The sequence below is a fragment of the Choloepus didactylus genome (assembly GCF_015220235.1).
Source record: "Choloepus didactylus isolate mChoDid1 chromosome 11 unlocalized genomic scaffold, mChoDid1.pri SUPER_11_unloc1, whole genome shotgun sequence".
NCBI lineage: Eukaryota > Metazoa > Chordata > Mammalia > Pilosa > Megalonychidae > Choloepus > Choloepus didactylus.
The window spans coordinates 1,137,655-1,151,108 of NW_023637577.1; the positions used below are offsets into that span (position 1 = coordinate 1,137,655).

The 13,454-nt window shown below is 60.2% G+C and overlaps 1 protein-coding gene across 2 annotated transcripts in view; it reads right to left on the reverse strand.

The window, feature by feature from the left end:
* UNC5A (unc-5 netrin receptor A) overlaps positions 1–13,454 on the reverse strand; it is a 64,887-nt gene that overhangs the window by 6,384 nt on the left and 45,049 nt on the right. The window contains exons 2-8 of one of the 2 annotated variants that reach the window (XM_037823077.1): positions 9,260–9,481; positions 3,581–3,724; positions 3,245–3,348; positions 2,929–3,109; positions 2,023–2,190; positions 1,240–1,404; positions 64–252 (exon numbers count right to left, since the gene is read on the reverse strand). In XM_037823077.1, the coding sequence (XP_037679005.1) occupies positions 64–252; positions 1,240–1,404; positions 2,023–2,190; positions 2,929–3,109; positions 3,245–3,348; positions 3,581–3,724; positions 9,260–9,481 (1,173 nt within the window). The remainder of the gene's footprint in view (positions 1–63; positions 253–1,239; positions 1,405–2,022; positions 2,191–2,928; positions 3,110–3,244; positions 3,349–3,580; positions 3,725–9,259; positions 9,482–13,454) is intronic. The other variant, XM_037823078.1, reaches the window with a different exon arrangement.

Consider the following 13,454-nt stretch of genomic DNA (forward strand, 5'->3'; position numbering starts at 1 on the left):
GTTACCCTGGGGCGGGGGTGGCGGGGACGGCCCCAGGCTTGGGGGACCCAGGTGGCACCTCACCTGCTTTGCTGGGCTTGATGCTGACGGGCTGGAAGCCTGAGGTGAGGATGGACGAGTCGGCCACATCCGAGTCCAGCCCCTCCTTCTTGCGGCAATAAACAAGGATGAGGACAAGCAGCAGCAGGACAAGGCACACGGCCACAGCGATGAGGCCCACGTAGAGGGCCACGTCCTCGGGGCCAGAAGCAGCTGCGGGAGAGAGAGTGACCATGGGAGGGGGCAGGGAGGCAGGTGGACAGCCCACCCAACAGCAGGAGACGGGGCAGTTGAGGGTCAGCAGGTTACACCTCCAGGAGGACAAGTCTACACCCTTGGGGCAAGGCATGGGGTCGGGAGGCAGGGATCCACCCTGGCTTTGCCCCTCCCCTGCTGTGTGATTTTGAACAAAGCCTGGCCCCTCATGAGCTGGAGATTCAGGTGGACGTTGTCATCAGGAGAATGGAGGAGAGGAAGAGCTACCTCCCCAGGAGCAACCTTCTCTTCTGGGGATCAGGGTAGCTGGGGCTGGGTGTGAGCTCCACGGCATCCCCAAACGTGTCCCGTCCCCAGAGGGGGTGGGGCCTGCCCATCTGGTTCCTGCTATGAAGCAGGGGTGGGAGGGCTGCTTTTCCTGGTCTGCCCACCCCCAGGCCTGGGGTGGGGCTCAGGGAGAGTGGGGGCAGGGGAGGGGTTGACTGCTTGGAGGAAGCTGTATTGATTTTAGAAGGGTTTTGCATAATGGAAGAAATGTCCATCAGAAAGGAATTGACACAGATAATTAGGTTTTTAATTGAAAGAACCAGGGAGGGTGTGTTCTAGAGAAAAATTCCAACAGAGATCTTTAATTGTTAGTTATGGCCTTATAATTAATGTGCCTAGAAGCCCTGCAACCCCTCAGGACTTGTGTGTGCATTTGGGGGTGGATAAGGAGCTAAGGGAGAGGAGGGTGTTGGGGTCGGATGGCTGGGGGCCGGGGCGTTTGGTGGGCCTGGGAAATAAGTGTGTATGACTAAAGGCTCAGATGTGCAAGTTTCTTGGGAGATGGGTGGGTGGTCAGAGGTATTGGAGTGTGTGTGTGTCAGGCATAAGGGGCATTCCTGAGAGCTCTGAGCCTTGGAGAGGGGGCACCCACCTCTCCCCAGGGTGGGGTGGACACAAGCAGAGAGGGCCTGGGCTCCTGGGATGGCAAGGACTCACTGTGCATGCAGAGGTCGCTGGTACAGTTGCGGGTGTCGAGATCAGCTCCCAGACACTCCTCGCCTCCGTTGCGGGGTGCCGGGTCTGAGCACTCGCGGCTCCGCCAGTGGGTGCAGTCAAGCCCACAGGCTGACCACTTGCTCCACGGGCCCCAGCTGCCGTCCACTAGACGCGAGACAGACACGGGCAGAGAGGGGTGGCGCCGTCAGCCCAGGCCAGCAAGCCCCGGGCCAGCTGTGGTCCTCCTGGGCATCCACACTGGGCAGGGCGAGCCGGCCTGGATCTGGGTACAAGGCCAGGTCTAGGCCCAGCAGCCTCTACCCCTCCAGTGTCCAGCTGGCCTGATGATGCATGCTAATGAGGGAGGGGGGCACGGATGACAGCCAGGGGCTGCTCAGCTCTACCCTCTTCAGGGAGGCCACCCTGGTCCTGGGCACTGAGGTTTCTCAGTCACACGATGACTCTCCGACCCCAGGCCCAGGCTGGATTCTGCAGCCCCAGGCTAAGCCCTGCCCCAGCCCCATGCTGAGTCCTAGACCTAGTCCTCAGACAGCATTCTCGCCAAGTCCCTATCCTGAGCACCTTCCTTGCAGGCTGAGCCCCAACCCCGGACACAGCCCGAGCTCTGACCCAGACTGCAGACTGGGTCTGGCCCTGGGTGGCGGGGAGGTGGGGTGGGATGGAGCCATGGTGGGGAGGAGGTGCAGACTGGCGGGTGCAATGGAGCCAGGGCACGGAGATGGCGTGGTGAAGAGCAACGCGGGAGGTGGCGGCCACTGGTACCTGGGCACAAGGTGGCGCAGGCTGTTTTCTGGACATTCTGCCCCTCACAGAAGGCGCCCCCGTTGAGAGGCGCCGGGTTGGTGCAGCTGCGGCTCCGTTTCTGCCAGCCACGCCCACAGCTGGCACTGCAGACGGACCACTCGGTCCACGTCGACCACCCACCGTTCACTGGGTGGACAGAGAAGGACTGGGGTCAGGGAGCGGGGGCTTCTTCAGACACACCGGCTCAGGGCATAGGGCCTGGAGGGTGGGGGGTGGGAGCGGGGGTGGCTTTGGGCTGGAAATGGGGTTAGGGCTGCCTGGCGGGGCCACTGCTGTGCTGGAGAGAGAAGACCCGCAGGGGGGAGGCAGATCTCCTGCCCACTGGCTCCTGGGGACGCAGTACCCACCCCACTGCCTGCCCCTGCTCCAGTTGGCACCTCCCAGCACTCAGGGCAGCCAGCCCAAGTGCAGCACAAACGCTCCTCCAGCCCCAGACCCCAGCTCTGGGAGACAAGCCCCACCTTTCACAGGTGCATCTCTGCACCCCCTCTTCTCCTGCTCCTGAGGCTGCCCAGGACCCCCTCCCCTACTTCCCGTCCCTGGGATACAGGAGCAAGGATCCCCAGCTATTGTCTTCTCTAGACTTGCATCCTGCCCCCTCATGCTTCCTCTGCAAAAATACCCACCGCCTGCCGGACCGACCTTCTAAAAAGCCAAGGATGTCCCACAGCTCAGCCCGGACTGGCCTTCAGCTTCCCCACGGCCTTTCCCTGTTCCCTCTTCATCCAGCTGGCCCTGGTGCCACAGCTTCTCCCCACCCCGCAGCCACACGCGGCTGCCCTGAGGGCACCTCCCCTGCTTCTCCCTATGGAGGGGACTCCCATCCACCCACCCACTCCATCCCGCCAGCACCCCGGGGCCCACCGTAGACGATGACGGCAGCAGAGGCGCTGCGGCGACGAGCCACGATGTTCTTGGCCACGCAGGTGTAGTTGGCCGTGTCGGCCAGGCGGGCCTGCCGCACCACCAGGCTGTGCTCCCGCGTGATGTACACATTGGGGTCCAGGGCTGGGTCCACCAGATCCTCATTGCGGAGCCACTCCACCTGGGGGAGGGAGCCATGGCGCTGTACTGCCCACCCATGCTGGCAGGGCGCTCGGGGGCCGGGGCGGACAAGACCCGAGACCCCGGAGCCCTGCCCACCCTCCGCACAGATACCCCCGGGAACCCCGGCTCTCACCTCGGCCGGCGGGATGCCCTCCGGCGGGCGGCAAGGCAGCACGATGCCCTGTTCCAGGGACACCTCCTTGGCCAGCGGCTCCTGCTCGAAGTTCTTGCGCAAATCTGGTGGAAGAACACAAGTGCCCTCCAGCCCTGGCTGGCTGACACCATCCCGCAGGGGCCGCAGTGGGAGGAAGAGCCAAGGGTCCAGAGGACAAGAGGGGTGGCCGGGCAGCATCCACTGGCACATCCTCCATGCATCAAGGCAGGGCCCTGAGGTTTTTCCCACCAACCCCCTCCTCCAGGACGGCCTCCTTTCCTGCCACCCCCAACCAGCCTCTGGCCTGGGACTCACAGGCAATGCGGATGTAGGCCTTCTGGCTCTTGGTGGTGCCCGAGGAGCTCCACGCCACACACTGGCACCAGTACTCCTCTAGCCCAAACACCTTCTCCACCTGCTGCCGTGAGACATTGATGCGAACCTCCATGGCGGGCAGCCCTGACAGTGGGAGAGAGGGGGCAGCCAGGGCCTGGGGTCACACCAAGCCTCGCCCAGGCCTTTCCATCCCGGGCAGGTGGGGATCCCTGCAGCACAGCCATGTCTGCTACCCTTCAACCTGCAGGGAACTTCTGGGTGGTCCAAGGGGGAGCCCCGGATTTACATCTCCTGAAGGCCAGGAGTGGGGCTGCTTAAAATTACCATTCATTACACTTTATTATCAGAAGCCTTTCTCCATGGAGTCACTTAGAGAAAATTCCCTAGAGGGGCCTCGTGTGGTTGTTCCAGAGACAACTGCCCCGGGGGGCTTTGGGTGACAGGGTCTGGCCTCCGAGGACCCCAAAAAGAAGAGGTGGGTCAGACAGACTGCACCCTGGGGTCTTTGTGGGCCCCACCTCCCTGAGAGATTAGCAGGTAGACCCTGGCATGTGATGATATAATAACAACTATTAGCAATATAATCACAGCTATTAAGGGGTATAATAATAGACCCCTGCGGACACAGTAAGGGGGTGCCAATTGTCAGGCTGTTGTCTTATTTAACCCGATCTCTTGGATGGGTCTTGTTTCCACTCTGTGGGTGGAAAGGTCCCGGCTCTGTCTGAATCCAAAGCACCTTTGGAGTGCTCTGCCATCACCGTGGGGTGGGCTGGGGGTGTCCATCCAAGAGGGAAATGTTAAAAGAGGCCAATGGGCAAGAGATGGTGCAGCCAGCAGAGGTGCAGCTGCGGAAGCTGGCTTGGGATGAGCAGCCGGGACCCCTGATTGGGGTGGGGGGACCCCTTCTTGAGGCTGCCCGCCCACCTGGACCCAGAGAGTGGGCTATGCTGGGAGGCCCCAGGTCCCCTGAGACCCCACAAGGGTGACGGCCACCTCCTCTAGCCACCTGGCTGGAAGCCAAAACCAGTGTCCCAGGAGTGAGAAAAGACTGTTTGTTTCCAATTTCTCCTCCTTCTGACCCCAATTTCCCTTGGGTCACTGGCTTATCAGAAAGAGGGAGAGAGGCCGGGGCTGCCAAAGCGTTTCCATTGTTAACAGAGAAATTCAATTAGGGCTGCATGGCGGGAGGAGCGGCTGGGCCCAGCTGAGCCGGGCAGGCTGGGGGGACTGTTTTCCCTCGTAATTTCTGTAACATGTCTTTCCCTGACCCCTTTCCAGACCCTCCGTGCAAGTCTCCTGGCTCTCGCGCTGGGCCCCCAGATCCTTCTATCGCTCGCCCCTGCCTCCCAGCTGGTTCTAACAGATGGGAGGAGGGTTGTCAGCGTGATTGAAATCATTATAGCTGGGTTAGTCCTCCCTTCAGGGCACTCCCCAGCACCCCGCCCCCCACTTTCTCCTGCCTTGTGTGCCCTATTCTAGAGGCCACTTAAATGGGCACGTTCTCTGGGGTTGGGCTGTGAACTAGGGGTGGATAGGAGAGGGGCCCCTCTTCTCTTCCTCCCGGCCTCTGGGGTTAGGGGTGCAAGTGCTCCAGAACATTCTCCACTGGGTACCTTTTCTTTCTGAGTGGATAGGTAGATAGATGGACCCTCCACCCTCTCTCCCACCCCCCTCTCCACCCGTCCCCCACACCCACATCCCGCCCAGGCAACTCAGCTTGGGGAAAGCAGCACTAAATTTAAGCGCTCCCATTTCTTCTTTCTCCCTTTCTCCTCCCCCTCCTGTCCTGTCCTGTCACCACCTCCTCTTTTCCTTCCCGCTGCCACGAGCAAGAGCCAACTTTGTCCATGATGTCCCAGCTCCATGCAGCGCTGCAGCAGAGGATGCCCGAGACTGCCCTGCAGCCGCTAGGGATGGCATGAGTCCCCACAGCTCCGATTGGGGGGAGGGCGGCAGGGACTCCCTGCCCTGACGTGGGAAGCTGGGCGCCTCCCCTGCAGGTAACTAAGCAGCCTGACTCCCCAGAGCCGAGTTTCTGGGCCTGGCTGTGTGTCTGCACCTGACTGGTAATTGTGAGCAGGTGCTGGCCTGGGGGAGGGACGGAAGAGGCAGAAGGAGGCCCGGGCTTGGGTGTGGGGGTGCCAAGAGAGCGGGCAGGGGTGAAGGGATGGGGTGGGATGGGGGATCTGAGACCAAGCTGGGGCTGAGGTTCTCGCCTTCTCACCAGTCCCCTTCTAATAACCCATCAGTTTGTTAACACACAATGAATTATACTCCCAGACTGGATTCCAATGCTTGGTTTACCAAATTCTGGGCTTTTACAGCATCAGCAAGTTCGGGAACCAGCGGTTACAGGCTTTGGTCCCATCTCCCTGGCCTTCTGGATGGGGAGTGGGGTAAATGAGGGGGCGAATGGGGTGCTGTCCCCTGGGAGTGTGCACACAGACAGCCCCAGCCCTGCACACGAAGGGGTGGGGGTTCAGAGTGGGGTTGGGGCTGCCCATCTGGGTTGACCTCGATCCCTACCATCCCTGTCTGGCTGCAGAGTGTTTCTGGTTCAGGGTCTTTGGTCTGACTCTGCACGGTGCCACTGCCCTGGTATCTGATTGTGGGTAAGGGAGGGGAGTCTTTCTCTTTCCTCAAAGCACTCAATGGCTTTGGGTTGAGAGATGGATCAGATCAATGAAAATCCAGATGTGCCGGCTCCGGAAGGGCTGGGGTCAGATGCTCAGGGCAGCCGAGGACCCCGTTAGGGCGAATGTTGTCTCCGGGATCCCAGCGTCTCTGCTTGGCCTTAGCTGAGCGACAGGCAGCAGTCTTGACTGGGGGCTCACAGCCTTGGGGTGCTGGCCCAGGCCCGCGACTGCTCATTCAGGAAGGGGCCTGGGTCTCCCTGCAGCCCCGGATTCCAGACTTCAGGATGGCAGGAGTGTTCCGGACAAGAAGGGGTTTGTGTGCCTATATTGTCAAGGGGGAAGTCTGGAAGGGCAGCTGGTATATTCCAGGGGCTGGGAATAGCAGGGGGCTGGCTGGCCAGGGGGTCCCAGGAGGTTCCAGGGCAGGCCCTTGGGGCTCAGGAAGATGGGACCCTGGCTGCGGCATCCCCCTGAGAACCTGTCCTTTTCCTGGGGAACCTGGCATGGCAGAGGGAGGATTCACCAGACCGCAAAGTGGCTCTGGGCCTGGACCGGGGGAGAAAGGAAAGGCCTCACCCTGGGCTCCTACTGGGTGTGGGGGTTCTCACAGCTTCCACCGCCAAGCTACAGAGAGCTCTCCTCATTCCCATTCTACAGATGACGACACTGAGGCCCAAGGAGGGGAGGGAAGGTGCTCCAGTTTCCGTAGTGGATCCTCTCACCAGGGCAATGTCCTAAAGCTGCCCCTGTGGGTCTGGGGGAGGCGCTGGCCCTCGGGGGGATCTGATGAGGCCCAGAGCTCTCTGGGCCTCTTTATTGCCCTCCTGAAGAGGGAGGCAGAGCTGGCCCACCTGCCCTGAGAGCCTTGGGGTAACTACCAGTGCCTGGCACAGCTCAGTTAACATCGGAGGGCTTCAGGAAAAATACTGCAACCAGCGGGCATGTGTAAGGGTAGGTGAAGGGTCCCTAAAGGTCCAGGGCTCCTTGCTGATCCCCATAGGGGAGGATGTGGGCATGACTTCTGCTCGGCCAGAAGACCTGGCCAGAGCCCTTCTGGAACCTTGGACAAGTCAGATCCAAGGCCTGAGTCTCATCTGTAAAACGACAGGCCAGTTTTGAGGACTAAATCACACGCTACCTCATCAGCTCTCATCCAGGTGGTTACAACAGCTTCCAAACACAGTTCCCCCTGCATGACTTTCCCACAGTGCGAGTCTGACCACAATCCTCTGCGGCTTAACACCCAACGATGGCCCCTGAGTGCAGCCTCCTTGTCCCTGCTGCCCACACCCCAGGCTCCCTTTGCCCACACCCCAAACCCAAGTGCCTGCTGGTCCGTGACTTACTTTGCACCTTCCATTCCTTCCATCTGGGAAATGCTCTGTGAAGGTGGTTTTAAGACCTGGGCTGGGACTTACCACCCCCCTCCACTCTAACCTGGGACTCCTTGCCAGGCCACCTCCATCCCCTCCAGCCTGGCAGCCCGGGGACCCCTGCTCTGGGCCCACGGTCCCTTGCTGCCCTGGGCATCTGTGTGCATCCTTCTGGGCATTGCCTGCCTGCCCCTGAGCTGCACCATGGCTCAGGTGGCAGTGAACCCCACAGGATCATGATCCCCCAAGATGTGCATGCCTGTGTAGCTCAGGAGGCCTTGGAGGAAGGGCTCAGTACTCAACCTAAGGGCTCATTCTGTGTGGGGTGCTCCACAAAGCACCAAGGAGAAGGGAGAGGAAATGAGCTTAACTGGGGTCTAATTAGTGGGGAGGAGGAGAAGAAGGCTGCAGTCAGCTCCTGCCTCTCTCTGCCAGGCCTGCTCTTGGACAGTGGTGAGGCCCTAGCAGGGGCTCTTTGTCCATGCCTGAAACCAGAGCCAGGGGAAGGGAGTGGGGTGTCCCATGGAAGGGGCATTTCTTGGGCTTGCCCACCTCCACCCCCAAACTCTCTCTCCACTCCTCAGCCGAGTCCCAATGCTTCCCTCTTCTCAATGTCTCTGGGTCTGCCTCTCCTGTCACACACTGGTCTCCGAGAATCTCCAGTAGCTCCAGCCATGTCACTCTGAGGTTTGAAGCTCCCCAGCTCCCCACTGCCCATGGGACAGGGACATCACTCCAGGGTCTGACAGGTGAGGCCCCCAGATGGCACCACTGTCTGCTTCCAGCCTTTGCTTCATTGCATCCCCTGCCTGGGACACTGCTCCCCCTCCTCTCACAAATTGTTACACCTCCATCAGTTCACATGCCACCTCCCCCAAGAAGCCTCCCTGGATGCCCAGGCATCCTCACAGCCCTCGGGACTAGCTGAGCAGTCAGCATGCTGTCCATTTGTCCATCTGTCCATCTCTCCACAGGGCCTGGAGCTCCCAGAGGGATGGGCTGGGTCCTGAGCACAGAGTAGGTGCTCAAGAAAGGTTGTTGAGGGAGTATATGGATGGATAGATGAATGAATGAACCCACAAAGAATACAATCACAGAATATGAGGTTCATGAGCTCTTTGATCATCTGGGGACCCACTCGCTCCAAACTCCCTTTCTCTGCTGGCACCACTTGGCCAGGCTGCCCCTGCCCTCCCCAGCCCGGTCTCAGACTCTGCCGTGGGCACCTGCCCCTCTTGCCACCTACTGCCATGAGAGCCTGAGGGCAGTGGCTGGGCTGTGTGTCCCATTCACAGCTCCCTGGGGCATTTGGGGGGTGGTGGGGGCTTCCCTCCTACTCACTCCCCCACCGGGGTCAGAGTCTGGTGAGGGTGGGGCCCCCTGGGGAAGGCCTCTGTGTGTATCTGGGGTATCCTAGATGTGGAATTGCTGCCTCTCCTGGTGGCCTGGGCGATGGAGCTGTGGCCCAGGGGGTCCGAGACAATGAGTGTGTATGGAGGTGGGACAGGGCACAGAATTGGTAAAATCCTGGCATTGCTACTGACAATCAAGCAGCCTGGGGCAATGCAGGCCACTCTCCGGGCCTCAGTTTCCTCCACAGACTGAGCCACCTGCCCTGTCCCGCCTCCCGCCCCCCACCTGCTCACCGCTGCTCCCGTCGGTGCTGCGCTCTATGGCGTGGTCCACCTGGCGCACCCACTCCCCGTTGCACTTGAAGAAGATCTGCGTGGCAGGCAAGGCCTTGCACACCAGCAGCACTGGCTTGTTCTTGACGATGTACACATCCTCGGGCTCCACCAGGAAGTGGGGAAGCAGGTCTGGGTTGGCGCCAGACACCGGGGTGGCCGCTGTGGCGCTCTGCTGGGCACCTGCCACAGGGGCAAGGAGGAGGGTGAGCGGGGCCTCTGCCACCCATCCCCGGGGCTGCCTGTCCCGATGGGGGCCGGGTCATGAGGTGGGTGATGGGGAGGCAGCCCCAACCCAGCCAAAGCCCCCTGCCCTGGGGAGGGCCTGGTGGGAGGGGAGAGTGCCAGTGCTGCCACTTCCCTGCTGGGCAGTCTGGGGCCACTGAATGCCCTCTCTGAGCCTCAGTGAACTCTCCTGGAAAGTGCGGAAGAATAAGCCCACTCATTTCTGCAGGCTGTGATGAGATTCATGAGACATGGGTGGGGAGTCCCAGGATTTAGAAGGCAGCAGCCAGGGCCCATGATCCTAGCAGAAGTTCGGAGATCAGGAGGCTGCCCTGGGAGGCTGGGGGAAAGCTGGAGGGAGAATGGGAAGGACTTGGCAGGGCAGGGGGTTGGGAAGGCAGGAGCTCCTTCCCCTGGTGCCCTGGCCAGGGGGCTGCCTCTGGGGGCTGCTCCTGTTTGATCCCCAATCCAGGGCACCTGCCTATAGTAGATGCTCAGAAAATACCAAGTGAGCCAAGGAGGGGAGATGTGGTGGCCGGGGTGCAGCTTGAGGCATGCCTGGAGGAGGTGCCTGGTGGCTGCAGGAGAGGGCTGGGCGTGTGGGGAGGGGGCAGCAAGGCTGGGCCTCTGGGAGGGCTTGGGAGGGTGGGGACCAGGAAAGTCTGTCTGTCTGGGAGCCTGAGGGGCTATGGGCCTCTCCCCACCCCTTCAAGGAGCCAGGAATGGGCTTCATTCTAATTTTAACTGAAAACCACAACCATCCCACAAGTCATTTGTTGCTAATTACACAGGTAATTGGCTCTGAGGCATGAGCAGGAGATAAAACCCCCAGTGGGGGCTTACCCTGTCTGCGCCAACCAGCAGGATCTGGGGAGGGGTGGGGCGAGTCAAAGGGTGCACCCTCAGCCCCCAACCCACCAAACGGCCCCCGACACTCCTTCGCTTCCCCTTAGGGCTGCAACAACCCCCTCCCCAACACACCCAATGAACAGGAGCCTCTGGCATAAAGAAGGGGAGTCTTGGGTTTTGGAGGCCCATTCAGCTCCTTGTGAGCGTGACTTTGGACAAGTTACCAGTTTTGTCACCAGTGAAGTGGAGATCGGCATCCGCCCCTTGGGGCACCTCACCCCATCGGCCTTGGGGCTCCCTACCACCCTCCCCACTTGGAGCCCGAAGTCCAGTGGCTTCTACCCAGGAGGCCTGGAAGCTCCCCCCGCCCCCAGCACCCATTTCTAGGACCAGTTGCCCTTTTCTCTCCTGTGCAAGGGACCCTGTCTTTCCAAAGTGGGAATCTGCCCCTTCCCCAAACCCTTGATTTGGGGGCAGGAGTGTCTGCACTGAATAGCCTGGCACGGCTCTAGGCAAACCCACCACTGCCCTGAGCCTTTCCTCACCTGCAGAGTGGGGTAGGACAGCACCCGATTCTTTTTTTTTTTTTAATTAAATTCAGTTTTATTGAAATACATTCACACACCATACAATCATCCATGGTATACAATCCACTGTCCACAGTATGATAACATAGTTATGCATTCATCACCACAATCTATCTCTGAAGATTTTCCTTACATCAGAAAGAACCAGAACAAGAATAAAAAATAAAAGTGAAAAAAGAACACCCAAATCATCCCCCCATCCCACCCCATTTGTCCTTTAGTTTTTATCCCCATTCCTCCACTCATCCATACACTAGATAAAGGGGGTGTGATCCACAAGGTCTTCACAATCACACTGCCACCCCTTGTAATCTACATTATTATATAATTGTCTTCAGGAGTCCAGACTGCTGGGTTGGAGTTTGAGCACCCAATTCTTAGAAGGGTGTGCAGATGAATAAACAAAGGCGAGGGAAGCACCCAGCCTAGTGCTCTCAGTACCGGGGAAGCAGTCCCTCAGGGGCGAGGGGCTGCCACTCCAGCAGCTGGTAAGGACAGGGCACTCCTAAGGCCCCGCGGCCACTGAGCTGTAGGCCCAGAATGGGATTGGGACCCGGGGCTGCAGCCTCCCACCCCGGGGGCTGGGTGTGGGCACAGCCCGAGGGCCCCACCTCTGCAGGGGCAGCACTGCCAAGGGCTGCACCCTCGGAGGGGACAGTTAGCTGCCTTCCTGGCTTGGCTGCAAGGCCTATGGGGTGGGAGGGAGCCTTGGCCAAGCTGAGGGGACAACGGGGTTCCCTTGTTGGTTAGAGGCTCACGTGGGTGGCTTCCTCCTGACCCCCCAAATGGCCCCTCCTGGGTGGACAGAGGGAAGGAGAGCAGAGGAAGGCAGGGCAGTGCCTGCCAGCAGTGGGGTCACCCACCCAGCCACCGGCACCTCCCCCACCACCATATCTCACCCCCCTCTCCTTCCACACCCCACCCCTCTCCCATCTTCTTGGCCCTCCTTCCATACCCCATGACTAGACTGGCCTCCCACCAGCTTGCTTTTCTCCTTCTGGTGGCCTCTCTTTGGCAGACGAACCCCCTGCACATGCTGAGCCCCACCCTTGCACCCCTGACCCACGTCATCCTGGAGCCCCTCCACCCGGCTCCTCCAGCGCCCTCCATGGGATTATGGGTTGGGGGGCAATGGGCACAGAGGACCCCACCCCCGACTCTGACCCTGGATGCACTAAGTGTCCAGCAGGGGCCGCCTGGTGACTCTTTTGTTACTGCACCTGCTCTTTGCCATCCCTCCTTGTCAGCCCCTGAAAGGCAGCCAGACAGTGGGCTGGGCCAAGGTAGGGCCAGGGCAAGTTTCCCTCTGCATCCAGGGGCCCAGGCCGCTGGCCTCCTGGGTCTGGAGAATGGAAGGGATGGGTCCTGGGGGGACTGGGAGGGGATGTTCTGGAATGTGGAGCTGTGTCGGGGAGCCGGCAGGCCCGCTGGACTCTCTAGACCCAGGGAAGCCTCAGCATCTCCACAGACCCAGCACTGTGAGAACCCCAGGCAGGGCCCCAGAGCAGGGCTGTGCAAGAGGGGTGGGGGCTGGCGGGGAAACTGTCAGGCTCCAGATGGGCTTAAGAACCCCCGGTGGCGGGTCCTGGGCCCACCCATGCCTTGCCCCACACCTTACCCAGCAGATGCCCTGCCCACTGGCTCTGGGAGTTGGGTGGGCAGGGGTCCCTAGCTAGGGGTGGGGGTGGGGGGCGGAGCGCAGCCTCCCTATGGATCACCACACCAAGCACTGCTCACGTCAGCCGCCCGCTGAACCCAGCACAATCCCTCATGTCCGCATTTAACTGCTAATGAAAAATAAATGTACTGTGACCAATAAGGGGCATAGCTCACTTCTCGGGGCCTCCGTCATGCTGCACTGGTGCAGCCTCCCCCCACCCCGCCACCAACTCCGGGGGGGCATTTATAAGGTGTACCCAGGGGGCACCCACCAGGCGCAGCTATGCCCTCTGGCAAGGACACCCTAAGGCCACAGGCAGGGGTGAGGATGAAATCAGGACCCCTGGATGGCTTCTTGGAGCTTCAGGAACTGGCATCCCCTCCCTCCCTACCCTGGCCCAATGGGTGATCTCCACCCTTGTGGTCAGTTCCTGTGATCTGACATCCTCAATGCCCCCTCTGTCCCAGTTCAGTTCATGTCTAAACTAAGGCAGAAACCAAGGCACAGCAAGAGTCTTGGGTCTCTTCCCATCACCCACAGGCCACCAGAGGAAGCATTCTTTCTCTTTACATGAACCTTGCACTTCTTTACTGAAGATAATACCAAGCAGTGCATGCTCAGTGCCAAATGACCTACGAGCCTTCAAGAGGGCACGAGCTTGCCAGTTCACTACAGTCTCCACCACTCCCTATTGCCTCACTCTGGGCCTGCCACTTCTCTATCCATTGCCTACCTGGCTCCCATAAGCATTTCAAGATGGGGCCATTTCAAGCTCCTTTGGCTGGCATTCCTGGGCCCAGTCAACCCTCCAGCCTTCCTCTGCAGAAACACCCAC